A 22,121-nucleotide genomic window follows, 5' to 3' on the forward strand; every position below is an offset into this window, starting at 1 on the left:
TTATGTTGTCACAATTACTTTCTAAATCTTGTGTGTAAATGTCAAGTAGAGATCTAATTTTTGTCTTTTTCAAATGTTTCCAATACCATTCACTGAGTAGATTACTCTTCCCCAATATAATTTTTTTAAAAATCCCTATAGCAATGATGATTGTATGACTTGAAGTACCTGCTTGCAGTTTTTCTTAAAAACTAAATGTTATGCTCCTCATCTCCCCACAAGTTCAAATAAATTGTGGGTTGCAGGTCTCCAGGTTATAAAATGATGTCATGCTGTACTTAAAACAGGAAGCATATTAAAAACAGAAGCGTGGCTTTACAGAGAAAATATTTAATCTATTTCTTGAAAAAAGTTTACAAAGCTTTAGAAAAGAGGCATCCGATTTCCTCTGGGACAGTACAAGCGCATTCTTGCTTTCTATGATCACACAGATTATATTTTCTTTTGAACTGGTGGAAAAGGCCCCTGTGCTCTCATTCCACACCGTCTTCTGCTCACAAATGCATTTGAAAAAGTCACTGAAGAATACAGTCTTGAAATAAATGTAGAAATATACTGTACAAAAATATATTAATCTGTCTATATAGAACACTTTAAAAACGCACACCAAGTAAATTCTTTCAGAACCAGACCATGTTGAGAACTTGTACATTAGGCTTTCATTGCATTTTCAACCATTAATTTAACAGAAAAAAAAAAATCAAACCTTTGGAATGACAGGTATGAAGTCAGCACAGCAGACCAATTCTAGTGTCAAAAACAAACCCACACGCTTTAACCACACAAAAGTTGACAAGCAGTCTGAGTCTCTGCAGGTTGAGAAATCCATGAAATGTTACAACTGGAAACACTGACACACACACACACCTCAACCACACAGCACTCTGACTTGTCCACACCCACACGTGAAGTGACGAGAGCAGTCACCTTTCTCAGCTGGGTGTTTGTGCAGCCTAACAGTAAGAATTCAGATGTGCGGGTTTTTTATTCGCCTATGTAAAATATCGTGACATAGAAAGCAGAAGGAAACCATCTGAAGTCACATAGGGTATTTGCTCCCTTCCTTTTGAAAACAGGTATCAGGAATTCTAGAAAAAAATAGTCCACCACAACAAAACAATTCTGCCCTATCTGGTACTTGTGTAACCGTATTTCCTCATTGAAACTTCTACAGGAGCAACCACTGTTTTTAAAGAAAGGGAAGCCTGGATGTGAAGAGGAAGTGAGAGGGTATTCTTGACAGCTAAATTTTGACGATGAGTATCACAGGCATGCATGCACAATAAATTTCAACTCCATCCAAACAAGAACTTGCTAGCATTTTAAAAAGCAAAGTGAATGGTTCACGACAGGCAGCCCAGCCTGTACATGCTCATAGAATGTGCGTTTCTGGTGGGACTGAAAATCATGCCACAAATTCTAAAAACACAAGACAGTCACATGGCAGAGTCCCAGATTTTCAGAAACGAACTTGTCTGACGTTTCCTTTATTAGCGTAATTCATCAACTGATGTTTCGCCCTATGTCCTTCAACGTGTGTTTCTCAGAAGCACAGCATTCAAAAGATTAGAAAAGGATAACAAAAACGCTGTTTAAATTGGGCTATTTACATAGGAGGGCTGATTTTCTCCGTTTCTCAGCATTATGAGGTCTTGTTCACTTAAAAGTATGTAACCAGGGACATTAAAAGCAAAAGGTAGTAAGTCATTGATTCGTATTACTCAGAGTTCAAGTGTTTAACATCAAAAAGCATCTGACAATTTTGTTTAACTCTGTATGATTTAAAACACTAGACCTGTAAGTTGCTGTTTAAAGAGAAAGGTAACACACTCCACGCCCTGACAGATACAGGAATGCTGCTGGTCTGAGGCTGTGTAGTGCTCCGGCGTGCCTGTTTGGTGCTCTTCAGTGTCTGGTTGCTAGTACAGGTAAGGGGAGGAGGCCTGTGAGATTTTCCTTTTGGTCCTGGGGTTTTCAACGGAACAAAATGTCCTTTGGTGCACCTTGAGAGTGACATGCCAGCAGAGGAGAGGGGTACACCAAACAATGACTAAGTCGTTACTAGGCAAACATGTCTGGGGTTTTAAGTATCTAACTCTAGCCTTTGCAAATAACTGAACTGAAACCTAAGAGATGGAAGGGTGCAGTTAGAAAAGCTAAGTAGGGCTGGGCTGCCTCCCTGGTACACTTTGCCAGGCGCTCTGCCATCAGACCAGCCACCTGCGAGCCGGAGATAGGCAGTCTAAGCGGCAGGTCTAATGTGTGAAGGGGTCAAGGTCTGTCAATGATGGAATATACACAGGCACAACAGCCAAGCCCCAGCTTTCAACACTGTACTCTATATCACCCTCTTGCAAAGAAATGTGACAGCAAACTTAACTATTCATGACAAAACAGTGACCTATGACTACCCTTAATTCTTCATTTAAATAACCTTTGTCTCACAGGAGGAGGGAAAGGCATCTTGGTGACTGAGTGAATTCCACTTTTATAATAATAATAATAATAATAATTTCTGTTACCACTTTCTTAAACTTTCTTATGGATTTCAGGAAAGGGATTTTTACCACAAAGTTAACAACTGCCTCGCTGCGACTTCATTAGCAGACTGTTTCACAGCGGAAAGATGTCTGCTTCTGTACCTGAATGATCATGAGTTATACTTGCTGGTATGCAGCATTCTGCTTCATTATTTTTAATGCTCCTAATGCTGGAATAAAAGGTTGGCCCTGGCAAAATTTTTCCTATAATAGAATTGCATATATTTGAGTCACTGTGCATGTGTGTGTGGTGGTGGTGGTGGGGGGGGGCCTACACACCAGTGTTATTTACAAAGCAAGGAAGCTGAACAAACTTGGTATTTCTAGAGATCACTTTGGCTAATGAAATTTAAAAAAGATATGAATAAGCTTGTTAGGGTATAAGATAATCCAATGCTAAGTATTCAGTTATTCTTTACAAATAGGTCTAAATTATCTTTTGAAGATCAACCGGAAACAGCACTGTTAAATACTAGCACTAGAAAGTTATTTCTTTAATGCTCCACTTGTCAGAAAAATTAGATGATATCTGAAACTAACAAAGAGCAGTACATAAAATCTTGTCGGATATGACAAAGACCTGTTCCGAGGCCTGAATGGTAAAAGTATATAAAGAAAAGTCACATAATTAAATGAATTTATTTAAATTTCAAAAAACAATTATTGGCCGGTGCCGTGGCTCACTAGGCTAATCCTCCGCCTTGTGGCGCCGGCACACTGGGTTCTAGTCCCGGTCGGAGCACCGGATTCTGTCCCGGTTGCCCCTCTTCCAGGCCAGCTCTCTGCTGTGGCCAGGGAGTGCAGTGGAGGATGGCCCAAGTGCTTGGGCCCTGCACCCCATGGGAGACCAGGAGGAAGCACCTGGCTCCTGCCTTCGGATCAGCGCGGTGCGCCGGCCACTGGAGGGTGAACCAATGGCAAAGGAAGACCTTTCTCTCTGTCTCTCTCTCTCTCACAGTCCACTCTGCCTGTCAAAAAAAAAAAAAAAAAAAAAAATTATTGGTAGGACTTTAAATTATTATATAAAGCTATTAAAGATTTATGTTAAAAAAATGGCTCTGAGGGCCAATATAGAGGTAGTTGACCTGTCATGCAGGCTCTGCTACTTCTGTGTGATATGGATTAAGCTGGGGTGCTGCTGACCCTCTCTGTGTCTGTTTCCTCATTGGTCAAACAAGCAAAAACAGTACCACCACTCAAGAAGTTAATACACACCAAGCACTGAGAGAAGTCCTGGCAAACAGAGCTCAGTGCATTTAGCTTATTATTCTTTTCATTCTAGTGTAAGGCTAGGTAATGGCAGACCTGTATCGGAACAAAAGATTCCCCACTCACTCCTCATACTCAAGTCATTCGACAGAACTAAGCGTTGGCTGGTACCAGGCCTGGCACTAGACAGCAGGCACAGTCCTTGGAGCTTTTTGGTCTTCAGATGTCACCAATTCTTCCAAGGCTATTTCCTCATCTAAAAAAGGGACACCTACCTGTCTCATAATGTTACTGTAAGGATCAAATGGAGCAACATACGTGAGAGCACTCTGAAGACTTTGTAAAGCATCACTGAGTGAGACTTTTTGGTTAAGGTGTATTCTAGGGGCCAGTGCTGTGGCGTAGTGGGTAAAAGCCACCACCTGCAGTGCCGGCATCCCACATGGGTGCTGGTTTGAGTCCCAGCTGTTCCACTTCCCATCCAGCTCTGTGCTATGGCCTGGGAAAGCAGTGGAAGATGGCCCAAGTCCTTGGGCCCCTGCATCTGCAGGGCAGACCCAGAAGAAGCTCCTGGTTCGTGACTTCGGATCAGCCCAGCTCTGGCCATTGCAGCCATTTGGGGAGTGATTCAGCGGATGGAAGACCTCTCTCTCTCTCTCTCTGTCTCTGCCTCTCTGTAACTCTGCCTTTCAAATAAATAAATAAATCTTTAAAAACAAAAAATATATAAGTATTCCGGTGTAAGCTGCTGGACACATGTTACAGGAATGTGATTCAGACTGGACTTTCTCAAGACAAGCTTATAACTCACAGTTCCAGAAGGTCCTTTAAAAATTTTTAATAATACTGTAGGAATGTTTCTTTGTAACTATAAGATTATTTATAAAATACTAATATGATTCATTATAAAACTACATTTCTCTTCTTGAGCCTTAAATTGATGGAAAATATTAATGTATCAAATAGTTCATAGAGAAATAATCACCTTTAGAAATTGCAGTTGCAAAGAAAATGTCAAGCTATTTGTGCCTATGGCCACAATTTTTTATTATTACTAAGCCAATAACTAAAAAGTTTTATAAATTACTAACCGCTCAATGATAAGGCAACTACGTAAGCCTCATTTTAGAGAGTCAGAATCCAAGTCCACGCTCTGAGCCACTGCACTACATTATACAACAGAAATACTAGAAGGAGAAAGCCATAATCATTTCTGTCTTCACCAGGTCGCACACTTAAGGAAAGAGAACCAGCAGATCAAAAGACGCCAAACAGTGTTCTGATCTTTGGTAATAAAAGTGACTTTAGGGAAGTTATGTAAGTGCTTATGACTCAATTTTAAGTATTTAAAAAACTTTAGTTCTTTTCCACTGGTTTTAAGAATAACAAACTGTTCACTTAAAAAAAAATCCAGAAGTGTAGAATTAAAATTAAAACATCCATCTGTACATGTTTTTAGGTAATTGTGAATCATGGAATTTAGTTGGCTTTTGATGATTGTTCTTAAGCAGGAAGCCAACTATGATGGACAGACTGAAATGTTTTTAATTTGCAGATATAAACTAGTAGTAAATATTGTGCAGGTAGAAAAGAAAATTATATTATAGAGGTAAATATTTTCAATATCTTCCCCAATCTTTCAACTATGGAAAAACAAGCAAAGAACAACCTGGTTCGGTGGAATTAGCTTCAAAGTATACTGCCCATAAAAAGAAACATGTAAGTAATTCTTGAATGGATCTTTTTATCTGTATATGCATACACACACACAGACACACATACTCATCCATACACATGTTAGGCTGTGTTCAGATGTACAGTTTTTTCTGAAGGCCTGATAATAGAACATCTAAATATATTATTCAAATAGTAAAGGAGAAAACTCATTGAACTTTGCCAAAGTTACACTTTACAGGTGATTAAACTGCAAGGTGTTCCTTTGTGAGTAGGTTAAATATTTGCTTGAGATAGAATATTCAAGATAAGCAAGATTCTTTATAGGGATATTAATCCTGAGTACAAAGTCAGAAAAAATCTAATAACTATGAAATATCACGAGGAGGGAAAAAAGTTAACAAATCAGCAGAATAATTTAGGGCAAAGATTAGGTATTATGTTGAAGTGTGTGTAACGCTACCTCACTGCCATTTTGATTAATGTGACCTACACTCTTTAAACTACCACCGAACACAGTAATTTAGGGAGAAAAGCACAAATTAAAAAAAATAAACACAACCCTTACAGAAAAGAGAAGGCAGACATGGATCAAGAAGTTTTAAAAATAAACTGTGTAGTACTTCCTCCTATATTAGAGGCTTATGCTAGTCATAGATTCTTGGAACCTATTTATATTGCTTTAGTGTGACTTATCAAAATAATACTAATCCACTATAAATAATATTTTCAATGTAAAAAACAAAGCAGAGTGGCAGTGGGTAAGGAAACAAATTCAATAAAACTATACTTTGAAAGTCACGAAAAGGATAAACTTAACAATAACCTAAAACTCTGTTTAAACAAAGGGAAAATTAAGGGACTCTAAAAGATATTATGGATTTTTAACATACATGCAAATATGTAATATATACTGTATGTTTGTATATTACACTGAAAAATAAATTATTAGTTATTTCTAAACTAGCAAGTTAAAATTAAATACACTTCTTTTAGAGAGTGAAATTGTTTATGTCCTGAAACAGGAAGTCTTTGCATCCTTTCAACTAAAATGAGATTAACTAAGGCCTATTTTCCACAAAAGAGAATGTAAATGTTATACATCCTTTTATGACAGAACATTTTTTTCCTGGTTGTTTGTGGAGAAAAAGATTTATGAGGTAATTACTTGTGCATATAATTTTTAATTTTACATTGATGCTTCTCTTAAAAACATGTTAGAAGGCTGCTAAGTAAATCAAAGTCATAAGCTATCCATTCTCTTCATTCAGAGATTTAACCTTATGAATAAAACAAGCGAATACTATATTTCCAGAAACAGTGAAGTGGGCAGATGATGGTGCTAAAAAGATTACATTTCAAATACAGCATTGTTTTTGAAGGAGGGGAAGCATATTATGCCATACTGTCTATAAATATTTATTGAATAAATAAACATGGTTCACCTGTTGTTTTTAAAAAATCCTGTAAGTGCCTAAGTCACAAATACGTTCAATTAGTTTTAGGAAAAACAGGAATAGGTTAAATTATGGTAATTCAAAAAACTACCTTCAGTGGCTTTTTCTTTTGTGGCTAAAAAACCAAGATAGCAGTGTCATCAAATCACTACATATTTCAGGCTTAATATATTCAAGAGTAATATATTAGAATATACGATACTTAATATAGTATTTTGGTACTATAGTATTATAGCACCATAACAGTATGAAAGTATTTCACATTGGAAATTTCACTTTGAGGAGTTAAAAGTGATTTTTAAAAACATCATAGCAAGTGACCATAATTTAAAATTTGAATATAAGAACCACAAAACCCAAAATCATAACCTAGCAAACCTTCATTGAATACTTACAAATGAAATGTAAGTGCTAAAACAACACATATACCCATTTACATGAGATTCAGCTACACAATAAAGCCTTTATCACACACAGTAATGTATCCTTATGTCTCTTTCTCCATGGAAGTCATAATACTTCTGAGGACTCATTTGTTAACTGGAAGAAGTTTAGAGGAGTGGGTCTATATGCACTTAGAGATTCTATGTTCAACTGTTTCTGTATAAAGTTACAAGGCATTAATAATGGCATATTAAAACAAATAATTTATAATAAAAATAGATAAAAATTATCTTAAAAATATCTCAGTAGAGAAAATCACAGAATAAAGATCATATTTACCAGCCATGTATTCTTCAGTTTCTACTGTGATGAAAATACCTTTAGTGGGGCAGAAAATAGACCTCATGTCTTGAATGGCAGATGTCCTTATATAAACACGTGGACTAAAGCATAGGTTCTTTCTAAAGTACTGCGAAATGTACACATTCAAGTGTGCCAACAGCTATTAATAAAGGTAGCAAAAGTAGGTTAAAATACCTAGTATTACTATTATCAGTATTCACTGCAAATTGTGATAATGTTCTCTCCTCTACTGTGGACTTCAGTCTTATGCAGAATAGCAGCATAGATTATAATATTATGGTTCAAACGATGGTCAGTGAGTTAGCTTGCACACAGCCAGAATGAAGGAATTTTTTTACAATATAAAAAGTAAACAAGGAGCATTGCTTTATTTTAGTGACATCTGCTAGAAACGGGGAATGGCGTCTTGGTTTCCAGAGGCAGAAACTAAGTTTTCCTCGTAAGTCATAGTGACGGTCAGGAGGCTGGGGCTGTGGGGAGGACTGCCATGCCTTCTAGAACACATGCCTGAGCTCCACGGGAGCTGCGCAGCCTTGCTGCGTGTCACTTATCTGCAGAGGCTGCCTGAACAGGACTCCCTGCATCATACAAGCGCCACTATCCGCGCTGCAGTAATAGAGCAGAACACTGACACACACAACAGCGTCAAGGGACAAGCAATGGCCAGGAACTTGCAGAGAAATCGTTGGCTGGCTGGACATGCTCTCTATCTCTCCAGATGGCGTCTGTCCTTGAAGAAGCCATTCATTGCCTAGAAAACAAAAAATGAGTAAGACTGTAGGGAATTAGAAAAAAATCTCATGAAGACTGGATTCACTCAACCAACAAGTATTTACTGAAAGCACGTCAGTGTCAGGCATTCGGCTCTGCAGGAAGACCAGAACTACAAATAGGAGGCAGTGTCCACCACGAGCAGTTCCCAATCTGACGATTTTGAATTCAGTTATTATAATTCTTCCCTTTGTTTAAACACTACAAAATAAATTATAAATTTATTTCTACTGAAATCAACTTAAATATTGCAAATATGGTTATAGACCCCAAAGATAAAAGTTTCAGAAATAAAAAAGATGCTGGAGAAAAAGACCACTTTTATCAAATATATAAACCTTGAGAGACATAAAAACTACAAAATAGACTTTACATAGGGAATACAAATAAACTTTATAATTCTGCAGTGACTTTCTAGTTAAAATAATGATGAGTTATTGAGTTTCCAAAAGTAATAATAAAGAAACCACTGATTTCTTTAGAAACAGGTACAGGGTCCTTTCTCTGAAGGGAGGAAAGAACTTCCACTTTGACTATGACCTTGTCTAAATAAGATAAGAGTCGGAGAACTCAAAAGGCTTCCATAGCCTTGGAAACTCATGACTGGAGCCTAGGAGATTACTGATGCCATAAACAAGAGTGTCAATTTGTCAAGTCAACAACAGGAGTCACTGTGCACTTACTCCTCATGTAGGATCTCTGTCCTTAATGTGCTGTACATTGAGATTTAATGCTATAACAAGTACTCAAACAGTATTTTTCACTTTGTGTTTCTATGTGGGTGCAAACTGTTGAAATCTTTACTTAATGTATACTAAACTGATCTTCTGTATATATAGAAAATTGAAAATGAATCTTGATATGAATGGAAGGGGAGAGAGAGCAGGGAAGGGGAGGGTTGCGGGTGGGAGGGAAGTCACTGGGGTGGGGGGGAGCCAATGTAATCCATAAGCTGTACTTTGGAAATCTATATTCATTAAATAAGAGTTAAAAAAAAAAAAAAGAAACAGGTACAGGGTATACATAATCTCCATGGGCTCCCATTGTCTACCTGATTTTAATACGTAAAATTCTTCTTAGACTTAAATACAGATTATCTAACAAAAGTCTAGTAAACCACTTAAAATTGTTTAAGTAGTCTGGTGTCAAGGTTTTCTTTAAATGTCTTTATTCACTTCAAGGCACACACACACGTGCTTCGCAGTGAGAAGGCGCATATGTAAACTGACCATCAGCTCACGCAGGGGTAAGAGCAGTATTCCTGTCATTTTACACAGAGTGCAGTGAACACGATCTAAGACATATGAACGCCTGGGACATCCATACACAGCCTACACCACCTACTGAGCCGTGGTGAAACGCTGTCTACTGCTTGGCTTCTATTTCTTTCCTTTGTCCTCAGGATGAGTCAACAGACTCGGTACCTGCTTCTCTCAGTCCTCTACAATCTCCTTTAGTTTACTGCTTATAGGATTTTACTGACTGAAAGGAAAACTCAAGAAAGATATTTTACATAAGAAGGTTCAAGGCGGCTGGCGCCTCGGCTCACTAGGCTAATCCTCTGCCTTGCGGCGCCAGCACACCGGATTCTGTCCCGGTTGCCCCTCTTCCAGGCCAGCTCTCTGCTGTGGCCCGGGAGTGCAGTGGAGGATGGCCCAAGTGCTTGGGCCCTGCACCCCATGGGAGACCAGGAGAAGCACCTGGCTCCTGCCTTCGGATCAGCGCGGTGCGCCGGCCGCAGCCCACCAGCCGTGGTGGCCATTGGAGGGTGAACCAACAGCAAAGGAAGACCTTTCTCTCTGTCTCTCTCTCTCTCACTGTCCACTCTGCCTGTCAAAAAAAAAAAAAAAAAAGAAGGTTCAAGGCAACAACAGAAGTGCGGTGCTTTTATGTAGGAGCTTTTAAATAATTAAAAAAAATTCTCTATAAAAATCTTTGGCAAGCTTAGCTTCTTTCTGTTTTATTTAATGCTTAACTTTGCTAGTAAGAAAATCAGTAGAGAACTTATACTTTAAATCAGAGTAAGAAAATAATAAATTATGTTATTTTACTGTCCAAGTCTAGAAATAAAAATGTTTTAGATATTTCTCACATATATCATAGAGTTTGTAAAGTTATGATAAGAGGGGCAGGCGCTGTGGTGTAGTGGGTAAAGCGCTGGTTTGAATCCTGGCTGTTCCACTTGCAATCCAGTTCTCTGCTATGGCCCTGGGCTCCTGCACCCATGTGGGAGACCTGGCGGAGGCTCCTGGCCTCAAATCGGCACAACTCTGGCCGTTACAGCCAACTGGGGAGTGAACCAGCAGATGAAAGACCTTTCTCTCTGCCTCTGCCTCTCCTCCTCTCTCTGTGTAACTCTTTCAAATAAATAAATAAATCTTTAAAAAAAAAGTTACAATATGACAGTGGTGTTATTACACTGCTTTTTTGGGGGGAGCAGGAGGACTTAAAAACTTTCACATATTCTAACTACTTTAAATTATAGGGACCAAAATTCAGTTAAAAATAAGTGCTTCCATTTCTATTTAGCCAACTAAGAGAAAATGTTTGTTACTATAAGTATACAATAAATTCCATGAAATAGTTTTCAAAACCCTAAATTATTTGGCTAAACCTTATTTGCCTAAATAAAAAGAATGAAGCTGTTATCTTGGGTAAGTGATTAAAAAAGCTAAATATTTTCTCTATAGACTTTTTCACTTTCCTTTAATACTATCCATAATTTATGTTCAAAGAACTCAATTAATTTGTGCATCTGACAAAACAGTTAAAATAAACATACTAATTTGTCAATATGCTATTTTAAAAATTAATACACTATTTTTTAATCACACAGTGAATACAGAATGCTTTCAGACAGAAGTTAAACTGGCACCTATGATTTGCTGTGAACCTAGCAGGCTGTGGAATGGCCAGAATCTAAGTACTCTCTCCATAGGGCTACTCCCAAACATCAGAGTGCCACATGGTCGGCCTCTCCCTTGTGAACGGTAAGATGGTTTGGTTTCCCCAAGAGCTCAATCCCAAGAGCCAGCCTCCTAAACGCTCAGAGGCAGTTCCTCATGGCTTGCCTACTAAGATCTCTTCGGCCTCTTGGTTTGGACACAGAGCTGAGAGTTACAGGCCAGCAGCTGCTGCCCCTGAGAAGGTATGAAGGTAAGAAGGCACGGGGCAGGATTTGGGTCAAGTACAGAACAAAAGTGTGCAAGAGGGTATGAGGGAGGAGCAGTTGGGGAGGAAATGAAAGATTGGGTGAGATCGTGTGAAATGAGCGTGGGAGACTAGGACAGAGGAAGACCATTAGAGACAAGAAGTCGTGCTTTAGCGTTCTGGACCACTGCTATTTGACTTTAAAACTGCTGGCCCCTCTGTACAGTGTTGGAAAGCACAGCCACAGGCAAGCAGCCTTCTGATTTGCTATCATCAGTTAATGAAAGAAGGAGCTGGCTCACACTGATTCACACACAGAAAAGGAATGGAAGAATGAATAAAGTTGACTGGGAGAGGCCGGCGCTGCGGCTCACTAGGCTAATCCTCCTCCTTGTGGTGCCAGCACACCGGGTTCTAGTCCCGGTCGGGGCGCCGGATTCTGTCCCGGTTGCCCCTCTTCCAGGCCAGCTCTCTGCTGGGGCCAGGGAGTGCAGTGGAGGATGGCCCAAGTCCTTGGGCCCTGCAACCCATGGGAGACCAGGAGAAGCACCTGGCTCCTGCCATTGGATCAGCGCGGTACGCCGGCCGCGGCGGCCATTGGAGGGTGAGCCAACGGCAAAAGGAAGACCTTTCTCTCTGTCTCTCTCTCTCTCACTATCCACTCTGCCTGTCCAAAAAAAAAAAAAAAGTTGACTGGGAGGCGGAGGTACAGAAAAAGATACTTATTAAGAAGAATCCTCATTGTTGCTCTACTTCAGATCGGAACTCTGAGAAGTTCACTTTGGGAATAAGAAAAGAATAAAGACCAAGGTTAGAATAGGGGAAGAGGTACGTGAAATCTCACACCCCAAGAAAGCACGCTAAAAGCTGACACGTAACTTCCGGTGAGTCACGCTATTCTTTAATAAAAGGAGGGGAAAGGATCTTGAAGAGTAAAGAAAATTGCCAAAGTGGAGTTAGATCTGGATTCGGTTTTTCACATTCTCTCAATTTTGCTCAATTACAGAGTAAAAATGTCTCAAAACAAATGAGAAAAAGTACTAGATTAAATATCAGGAATTTATGAAGTATTTCCACTTGCAAGATCAACGCCCATACCTTCAGCTGTCACAAACCAGCAACTGGGCACTCCTTCGGTTAGCTTCGTTCCCGATGGCAGGTCTAGTCGTAGCTTGAACTGGAGGGTCTGGCCAGGACGCGCGGTCACAGGGGAAAGCCTGATGCTTGCGGCAGATTTAGGCAGCTTGGGTAATGTCTTCTGTGTTTCTCCCAGGACCGGACCATCTACCACAGAACTTGCAGATCTGAAGATGGGGAGCTAAGAAATAAGAAAATCTGTTATGAAAGTATACTTCGTAGTAATTGTGGAGTGAGGAAACTTATTTTTAGACTTTGGAAAAAAAATGAAGTTCTGTATCAATAACCTAATTGCCATTCTACTCTGAGTTAGAATGTTTACCTAAGACACCCTCAACATTATTTGGAGGTGCAGAAAGCTAATTTATCTTGGCAAAAAGATTATCAACTTGGGAAAGAGACAGAATTACATTAATTGTCCAACATGTTTACAGATGATGGGAAATGAAAACTAAACTATGAGTGCAGGAGAGACATTCTCTATGTGTAACTGTATTATTCATCTTATATAGAGATCTGTATGAAGAGAAATGACACTTGGGATGATATACCTTGTAAATTACTAGAATGTTAGGGAACAAAAAGCTTTTGTATTTTTTTCAGTTTCACCAACAGGCAACTTTTTTTTTTTTTTTTTTTCACATTTGAGTCATCATTTACTAATTTCAGTTAGTGGCAATACACTGCTTAAGACATATTTTTTTTTACATTTTTTTTAACTTTTATTTAATGAATATAAATTTCCAAAGTACGATTTATGGATTACAATGGCTTCCCCCCCATACTGTCCCTCCCACCCACAACCCTCCCCTTTCCCACTCCCTCTCCCCTTCCATTCACATCAAGATTCATTTTCGATTATCTTAATATACAGAAGATCAGCTTAGTATACATTAAGTAAGGATTTCAACAGTTTGCTCCCACACAGAAACATAAAGTGAAAAATAATAGATGATTTTTTTTAAATGATGATGAAATCAGATCAGACCTATTGTCATGTTTAATCCCAGTGAGAGTCAAGTTGGGAATTGATAATTTCTTTTTTTTTTTTTTTTTACAGAAGATCAGTTTAGTTTGCATTAAGTAAAGATTTCAACAGTTTGCACCCCCATAGAAACACAAAGTGAAATATATTGTTTGAGTACTCATTATAGCATTAAATCTCAATGCACAGCACATTAAGGACAGAGATCCTACATGAGGAGTAAGTGCACAGTGACTCCTGTTGTTGACTTTACCAATTGACACTCCTGTCTATGGCATCAGTAATCTCCCTATGCTCCAGTCATGAGTTTCCAAGGCTATGGAAGCCCTCTGAGTTCTCCGATTCTTATCTTGTTTAGACAAGGTCATAGTCAAAGTGGAGGTTCTCTCCTCCCTTCAGAGAAAGGTACCTCCTTCTTTGAAGACCTGTTCTTTCCACTGGGATCTCACTCACAGAGATCTTTTGCCAGAGTGTCTTGGCTTTCCATGCCTGAAATACTCTCATGGGCTTTTCAGCCAGATCCGAATGCCTTTAGGGCTGATTCTGAGGCCAGAGTGCTATTTAGGACATCTGCCATTCTATGAGTCTGCTGAGTATCTCACTTCCCATGTTGGATCACTCTCCCCTTTATTTATTCTATCGGTTAATGTTAGCAGGTACTAGACTTGTTTATGTGCTCCCTTTGACTCTTAGTCCTTTCATTATGATCAACTGTGAACTGAAATTGATCACTTGGAATAGTGAGATGGCATTGGTACATGCCACCTTGATGGGATTGAATTGGAATCCCCTGGTATGTTTCTAACTCTACCATTTGGGGCAAGTCAGCTTGAGCATGTCCCAAATTATACATCTCTTCCCTCTCTTATTCCCACTCTTATGTTTAACAGGGATCACATTTCAGTTAATTTTCAACACTTAAGAATAACTGTGTATTAATTACAGAATTAAACCAGTCATATTAAGTAGAACAGACAAAAAAACTACTAAGAGGGATAATGTATTAAGTTAAGAGGCAACTTTTAATAGATGTTTCTCTTGAAAATTCTATTAGACTATGTCCATATTTTAAAAAACTGATTATAATTTAAGATTTTTCCAATCTTATTTTCAATGCCTTGAGAAATGTAGTTTTTAAGCTCCCTTTGGGCAATTATTCATAATGGATTCAGCACAGGAAACAAAGTCTTTACATTAACCCAAGGATCACTGAAAAGACAAAACAAAAAGCTGAACAACCCAATCTACCCTGCACAGCATGAGATGCAGCGAGCTTCAGTATGTCTGCATATTTAAACACTTACCTGAATCTTTATTTTTTCTTGAAAGTTCATCAAATTCTTTCCAATTTCCAGTATCTTCCTCAAACCCTCAGCATACAAGATAGAACTTGTATTTTAAAAATAACATGATTTCATTAAAGATATCCTGCAGGCATAGTCATCAAAGAAAATAATGCGGGTATCTACTTCCTACTCTAAGTGTATTAATTTCATCACTGGAGATGTCCTAACCCAAAATGCCTCTGTCAGTGCTGTGGGGATCTTAGCGTAGTTCTTAAAACCTTAGGCTTCAAGATTACTTACCACAGAAATCGTTTTTGTTTCTAAATCCATCACTTTAATTTGATGATTATTGGTGTCTGCTACATATAACAATTGACCATTTTCTCCAATACACAAGCCTCCTGGCTCATTAAAAGTTGATTCGGTGAAACTGGAACCGGTAACGTTATCTGTGTTTCCAGTTCCTGCTAATGTTGTACAGCTCTTTGTTTTAGGATCCACAATTTTAATCTAAAGAAGAACAAAAATGTATATATCTTTAGATCAATTGCATGCTTGTAGTATGAAAGTGTATAGTATCAAGCAAAGTAGAGAGTTCCTAATTGCCATTATTATTAATAAGAATCAAAAAAGGTAGTTCTATATATTTTTTAAAAATTCAAACATTACAATTACACAGTCTAATGAGAGATATTCCATTCTAAGGGCTAAAAGCTTTGTAAAATCTCAGTTAAATCTTGCCTTCTAGAAGCAATCTTTGATGAAGCATCTGGAATCAAAAACAATTAAATGTTACTGTTTTTCTTCACAGTGGGACACATTTCCAAAAGTGAAGTGACTTTTTTTTTTAAGGATTTAATTGAAAGGCAGAGTTACAGCAAGAGAGAGGGAGACAGAGAGAGAGAGAGAGAGAGAGAGAGAGAGAGAGAAATTATCTTCCATTCACTGGCTCACTCCCCAAATGGCCAAAAATGGCTGGGGCTGGGCAGGCCAAAACCAGGAACCAGGAGCTTCATCCAGGTCTCTTACATGGGTACAGGGGCCCAAGGACTTGTGCTGGCTTCCAGTGCTTTCCCAGGCACATTAGCAGGGAACTGGATTAGAAGTAGAGCAGGGGCCAGCACTGTGGTGTAATGGGTAAAGCAGCTGCCTGCAGTGCTGGCATCCCATATGGGTGACAGTTCAAGTTCTGGCTACTCCACTTCCGATCTAGCTCTCTGCTGTGTCCTGGGAAAGCAGTAAAAGATGGCCCAAGTCCTTGGGCTTCTGCATCCACGTGGGAAAACCTGGAGGAAGCCTCTTATTCCTGGCTTTGGATTGGTGTGGCTCCAGCTGTTGCACCTAACTGGAGAGTGAACAAGTGCATGGAAGATCTCTCTCTCTCTCTCTCTCCCTCCCTCCCTCCCTGTGTAACTCTAACTTTCAAATAAATAAAATAAATATTAAAAAAAAAAAAAAAGAAGTGGAGCAGCTGGGATCTGAACCAGTGCCCATATGGGATGGGCATCACAGGTGGTGGCATAACCCTCCATGCCACACTGGCCCCACAGTGACCTGCTTTTTCAAGAGCATTTAGCACTGTTTGATGATTTTCTACCTTTTTTAAACTTACTGATTATTAGTTGTATCCCAATTACATTAAATTTATGGTCTCTTATCATGAATAATTAACATTTACCATCTACTGATTTTTTTTTTTGACAGGCAGAGTGGACAGTGAGAGAGAGAGACAGAGAGAGAGACAGAGAGAGAGAGAGAGAGAGAGAGAGAAAGGTCTTCCTTTACCATTGGTTCACCCTCCAATGGCCACTGTGGCTGGCGCACTGCGCTGATCCAAAGCCAGGAGCCAGGTGCTTCTCCTTGTCTCCCATGTGGGTGCAGGACCCAAGCACTTGGGCCATCCTCCACTGCCTTCCCGGGCCACAGCAGAGAGCTGGCCTGGAAGAGGGGCAACCAGGACAGAATCTGGAGCTCCGACCGGGACTAGAACCCGGTGTGCTGGCGCCACAGGCGGAGGATTAGCCTAGTGAGCCATGGCGCTGGCCCCATCTACTGATTTTCTAAAAAAAAGTGCAATAAAAATGAAAGAGCTGAATAGACAAAAATGGAAATGCTGCTGAAAAATGGAATTATTTGCCAACAGGCACTGCATCTATTTAATAGCTTAAAAATGAAAATTTGTTAGTTAACATATTGATTTCTCGGCTATCTGCCTCCCCTTTATCTACTGAGCATATTACAAAGCAGTTTTGATGGATCACAGCCCCTGGAATTGGACTGGTGCTTCCCCAGAGTACCATCACAACTTCTTCTTGGCAAAGAAAGGACCAGAAAAGAAAAGAACAAGCTGGTGTCACATATGGTGTCAAAGACTGCTGTTCCTCTCTGTATTTTAGAGTGGCACTTGGAGAAGGCCCACAAGTCTTTCACCACTTTAAATAGCACATACAAAAGGCAAGGTGTTACATAATTTTGTCAGGGCTCACCTTGTGATTATAGGAGTCTGCCACATAAAGTAGATTCCTTTTGCTGTCCCATGCTACTCCAAGTGGGTGCTGGAGTTTTGCGTTGATTCCTACTCCATCAGCATCACCAAAAGCAAATAAATTCTATTTTTTTTTTTAAAAGAAACCGCAGTTATTAAGATTTTTATGCTGCTTTGTTAGGCTATAAAGTGAAAATTAAGATAGGTGAATTTGCTATTGGAGTTAAAGGTGAAAATCTGATTTTCATAAGAATAGAGCTAGGTATATAAATAGAGCTTTCTTGATTCAGACCAGTGAGAAATGACAGAATTTAGAACCTGTATTAATCTGTGCTGCTTTGTAGTGTAACTCACAATGGTCACAGTAACCGATCAGGAATAGGCCAAGTCTGCTAGTGCAGTGCTTTTTCCAATCCACTGCCAAGCATCAAATTTACATTTTTCTCGTCTCTCCAGTAATCAATATTTTATCCCTTCTTTCTCCCTGAAGCCTTAACATTTACATACAATCAAGCAGAGTCAGTTTAACTTTCCTAGACGGTCGTGTTATTTATATTTCTTTGTGTGCACATTTCCTTCGGTTTGAGTTCCACTGAAACTCATGGATAGGTCAAGAATGATCTCCCCTCAATTGTATTAACTCCCCACACTTCAGGAACTGCCAGCGTGGTCAGTGTCTGAACGCACATGTGACGTGATGTCCTACCGTGGGGTCTCTTTCTCCTCCGACAAGATGCTTCACGGCTCCATCCTTCAGCGAGATGGTTCTCACAGTACTGCTCTCACTGTCTGCTACAAAAAGGCAGTTCCAGGGCTCCTCAGAGGCCAGAGAAAGACCTGAAGGCTGGGCAAAACCTGCCTTGTGAGGATAGGCATTGTTTCGATTCTCTTCATTCCCACTTCCAGCAAACCGAAGACAGGTTCCCTTTTTTAATTCACTAAAAGACAAGTTCACAGATGGGGTCAACATGTGGTATGTTGTGTCCACTATAGTTATTAAACACATGAATGCAAATGACTGAATCACTGGTGATAGGCACTGTTAAAAACAAAAGCAAAAACAAAAACTAGTGATCTTGGCTTAGTTAAACTGTGCAAATCAGCATTCACTGTGCTTTTTCTAATTGTTGAATTATTTAGCCACTGTGTAGGGATCTGTTCATTTTTCTTTGAAAATACATAAAACTGAAACTACTCTCAAAAGTCAGACAGGAAATCCCTGACAGGGTGAGAATTATAAAGTAATAACAGTGATCAGATTATTGATGAGATAGTTATTTCCCTACCTTACCCTCTTGACTTCCAAGCTTCATGTAATATTAGTTTCTAAAATGGAACTAAAAAGATTATCTTGATAGTGTAAAACATAAAATTTCATTAAAATGTTTTGTGTTCTTATTTAAAAGTAGAGTCTAGCAAAGGAATTAAAGAATAGTTTTTAAAAGACATTCCTCAGGTATTATAATTTTAAGAGAACAGTACAAGATAATTATGTTACTTTAACTGATCAATTTCTAATATACTAGGAAAATTTCTATTTAAACAGCTATTGCAATAATTCCTTTTGTAATGCAGAGAAAGCTTTATATATTTATATCTTTGTTTACACCAGAGGGAATGCAGAAGCAGTGTATTATGTTCATGAAAGGGAAGAAGTTGACTTAGGATGCAAAATGGGAGACTACAAATATCATTTCTCAATAAGGCACAACGTGCAAAAATCTAAAATGACTGTCACATATCTAAAATGATATGTGGCCAACTCTAAGTTAGTAGGGAGTAGGATACAGAAGCAATGGTATACACAATGCATAAAATACCATCATTTATTCAAGAAACTTACTTATAAAAATAAGTTAACCAGAGGGATATATGTAATAACTAACACACAGACCAAATATACTTGGAGTCTTAACACTTTAAAGCAGGAAACACTCTTAAATAAATAAAACAGTGGGGAAGAAGGTAACTTCTAAAATGTTAGGGGTCATTACCATCTGAAGACTGATATTAAATAAAGCTTCCTAGAAGTTAAGAGGCAAGACAATGTGATCAGAGTGACTATTTTCCTATTATGAATGACAGTGACAACTCTACTTATTAGGAAATTTAGGTAGCCCTTGACCATCTATGTCTAAAACAGCCACCACCCAGAACAGCGTATTCCAGCAAGCGGTCACTTCTGCCTGCTTTTTATAGTTATGCCCACGTGCAACGTTACTGCTGACCCCAGTGCTCAGGCTGCTGTCATCTCTTGCCGGGATAGCAGCAGTACCTCCTCCAGGGACCTCTGTCTCTAGTCCTGTCCCACTCTGAGTGCTGCCGTCACTCTTTTTTTTTTTTTTTTCTTGGTTAGAATTTTTTTTAACTTTATTTAATGAATATAGATTTCCAAAGTACAGCTTATGGATTACATTGGCTCCCCCCCCCCATAACTTCCCTCCCACCCACATCCCTCCACTTTCCATTCACATGAAGATTCATTTTCAATTCTCTTTATATACAGAAGATCAGTTTAGCATACATTAAGTAAAGATTTCAACAGTTTGTACCCACATAGAAACACAAAGTGAAAAATACTGTTTGAGTACTCGTTATAGCATTAAATCTCAATGTACAGCACACTAAGGACAAAGATCCTACATGAGGAGTAAGTGCACAGCGACTCCTGTTGTTTACTTAACAAATTGACACTCTTGTTTATGGCATCAGTAATCAACCTAGGCTCTTGTCATGAGTTGCCAAGGCTATAGAAGCCTTTTGAGTTCACCGACTCTGATCATATTTAGACAAGGTCGTAGTCAAAGTGGAAGTTCTCTCCTCCCTTCAGAGAAAGGTACCTCCTTTTTTGATGACCTGTTCTTTCCACTGGGATCTCACTCGTGGAGATCTTTCATTTAGGTTTGTTTGTTTTTTTTTTTTTTTTTTTTTTTTTTTTTTTTTTTTTGCCAGAGTGTCTTGGCTTTCCATGCCTGAAATACTCTCATGGGCTTTCAACCAGATCCGCGTGCCTTAAGGGCTGATTTTGAGGCCAGAGTGCTGTTTAGGACATCTTCCATTCTATGGGTCTGCTGTGTATCTCGCTTCGCATGTTGGATTGTTCTCTCCCTTTTTTATTCTATCAGCTAGTATTTGCAGACACTAGTCTTGTTTATGTGCTCCCTTTGGCTCTTAGTTCTATCATTATGATCAATCGTGAACAGAAATTGATCACTGGGACTAGTGAGATGGCATTGGTACATGCCACCTCGATGGGATTGAATTGGAATCCCCTGGTATGTTTCTAATTCTACCATTTGGGGTAAGTCAGCTTGAGCATGTCCAGAATTGCACATCTCTTCCCTCTCTTATTCCCACTCATATTTAATAGCGATCACTTTTCAGTTAAGTTTCAACACTTAAGAATAACTGTGTATTGACTACAGTATTCAACCAAAAGTATTAAGTAGAACAAACAAACAAAAAATACTAAGAGGGATAACGTATTAAGTTGTTCTTCAACAGTCAGGGCAAGGGCTGATCAAGTCACCATTTTCTCATAGTGTTCATTTCACTTTAACAGGTTTCCTTTTTGGTGCTCAGTTAGTTGTCACCAATCAGAGAGAACATATGATATTTGTCCCTTTGGGACTGGCTTATTTCACTCAGCATAATGTTTTCCAGATTCCCAGGACCAGATGGATTCACTGATGAATTCTACCAGACATTTAAAGAAGAACTAACTCCAATTCTTCTCAAACTATTCAGAACAATCGAAAAAGAGGGAATCCTCCCAAATTCTTTCTATGAAGCCAGCATCACCTTAATTCCTAAGCCGGAAAAAGATGCAGCACTGAAAGAGAATTACAGACCAATATCCCTGATGAACATAGATGCAAAAATCCTCAATAAAATTCTGGCCAATAGAATGCAACAACACATCAGAAAGATCATCCACCCAGACCAAGTGGGATTTATCCCTGGTATGCAGGGATGGTTCAATGTGCCCAAAACAATCAATGTGATACACCACATTAACAGACTGCAGAAGAAAAACCATATGATTATCTCAATAGACGCCGAGAAAGTATTTGATAAAATACAACACCCTTTCATGATGAAAACTCTAAGCAAACTGGGTATGGAAGGAACATTCCTCAATACAATCAAAGCAATTTATCAAAAACCCAAGGCCAACATCCTATTGAATGGGGAAAAGTTGGAAGCATTTCTACTGAGATCTGGTACCAGACAGGGATGCCCACTCTCACCACTGCTATTCAATATAGTTCTGGAAGTTTTAGCCAGAGCTATTAGGCAAGAAAAAGAAATTAAAGGGATACAAATTGGAGCCGGCACCATGGCTCAATAGGCTAATCCTCCGCCTTGTGGCGCCGGCACACCGGGTTCTAGTCCCGGTTGGGGCGCCGGATTCTGTCCCGGTTGCCCCTCTTCCAGGCCAGCTCTCTGCTATGGCCCGGGAGTGCAGTGGAGGATGGCCCAAGTCCTTGAGCCCTGTACCCGCATGGGAGACCTTGGAAGAAGCTCCTGGCTCCTGGCTTCAGTCTGGTCTGTCTCAGGCCATTGCAGCCATTTGGGAGTGAACCACCAGAGAGATCTCTCTCTCTCTCTGTCACTCCCTCTCTCTCTCTGTAATTCTGCCTTTCGAATAAATAAATAAATCTTAAAAAAAAAAAAAAG

General features: G+C 39.2%; 1 protein-coding gene across 1 annotated transcript in view; it reads right to left on the reverse strand.

Moving 5' to 3' along the window:
• Positions 1 to 314: 314 nt before the first annotated feature.
• The window catches only part of NHLRC2 (NHL repeat containing 2), a 66,128-nt gene continuing 44,321 nt past the window's right edge, over positions 315 to 22,121 (reverse strand). Inside the window, exons 7-11 of the mRNA XM_008270532.5 lie at positions 18,148 to 18,379; positions 17,443 to 17,565; positions 15,257 to 15,466; positions 12,647 to 12,866; positions 315 to 8,378 (exon numbers count right to left, since the gene is read on the reverse strand). Coding sequence (XP_008268754.4) covers positions 8,122 to 8,378; positions 12,647 to 12,866; positions 15,257 to 15,466; positions 17,443 to 17,565; positions 18,148 to 18,379 — 1,042 coding nt within the window. The 3' untranslated portion in view covers positions 315 to 8,121. The remainder of the gene's footprint in view (positions 8,379 to 12,646; positions 12,867 to 15,256; positions 15,467 to 17,442; positions 17,566 to 18,147; positions 18,380 to 22,121) is intronic.

The sequence above is a fragment of the Oryctolagus cuniculus genome, chromosome 15 (genome assembly GCF_051225735.1).
Source record: "Oryctolagus cuniculus isolate XC-2025 breed Fujian yellow rabbit chromosome 15, ASM5122573v1, whole genome shotgun sequence".
Taxonomy (NCBI): domain Eukaryota; kingdom Metazoa; phylum Chordata; class Mammalia; order Lagomorpha; family Leporidae; genus Oryctolagus; species Oryctolagus cuniculus.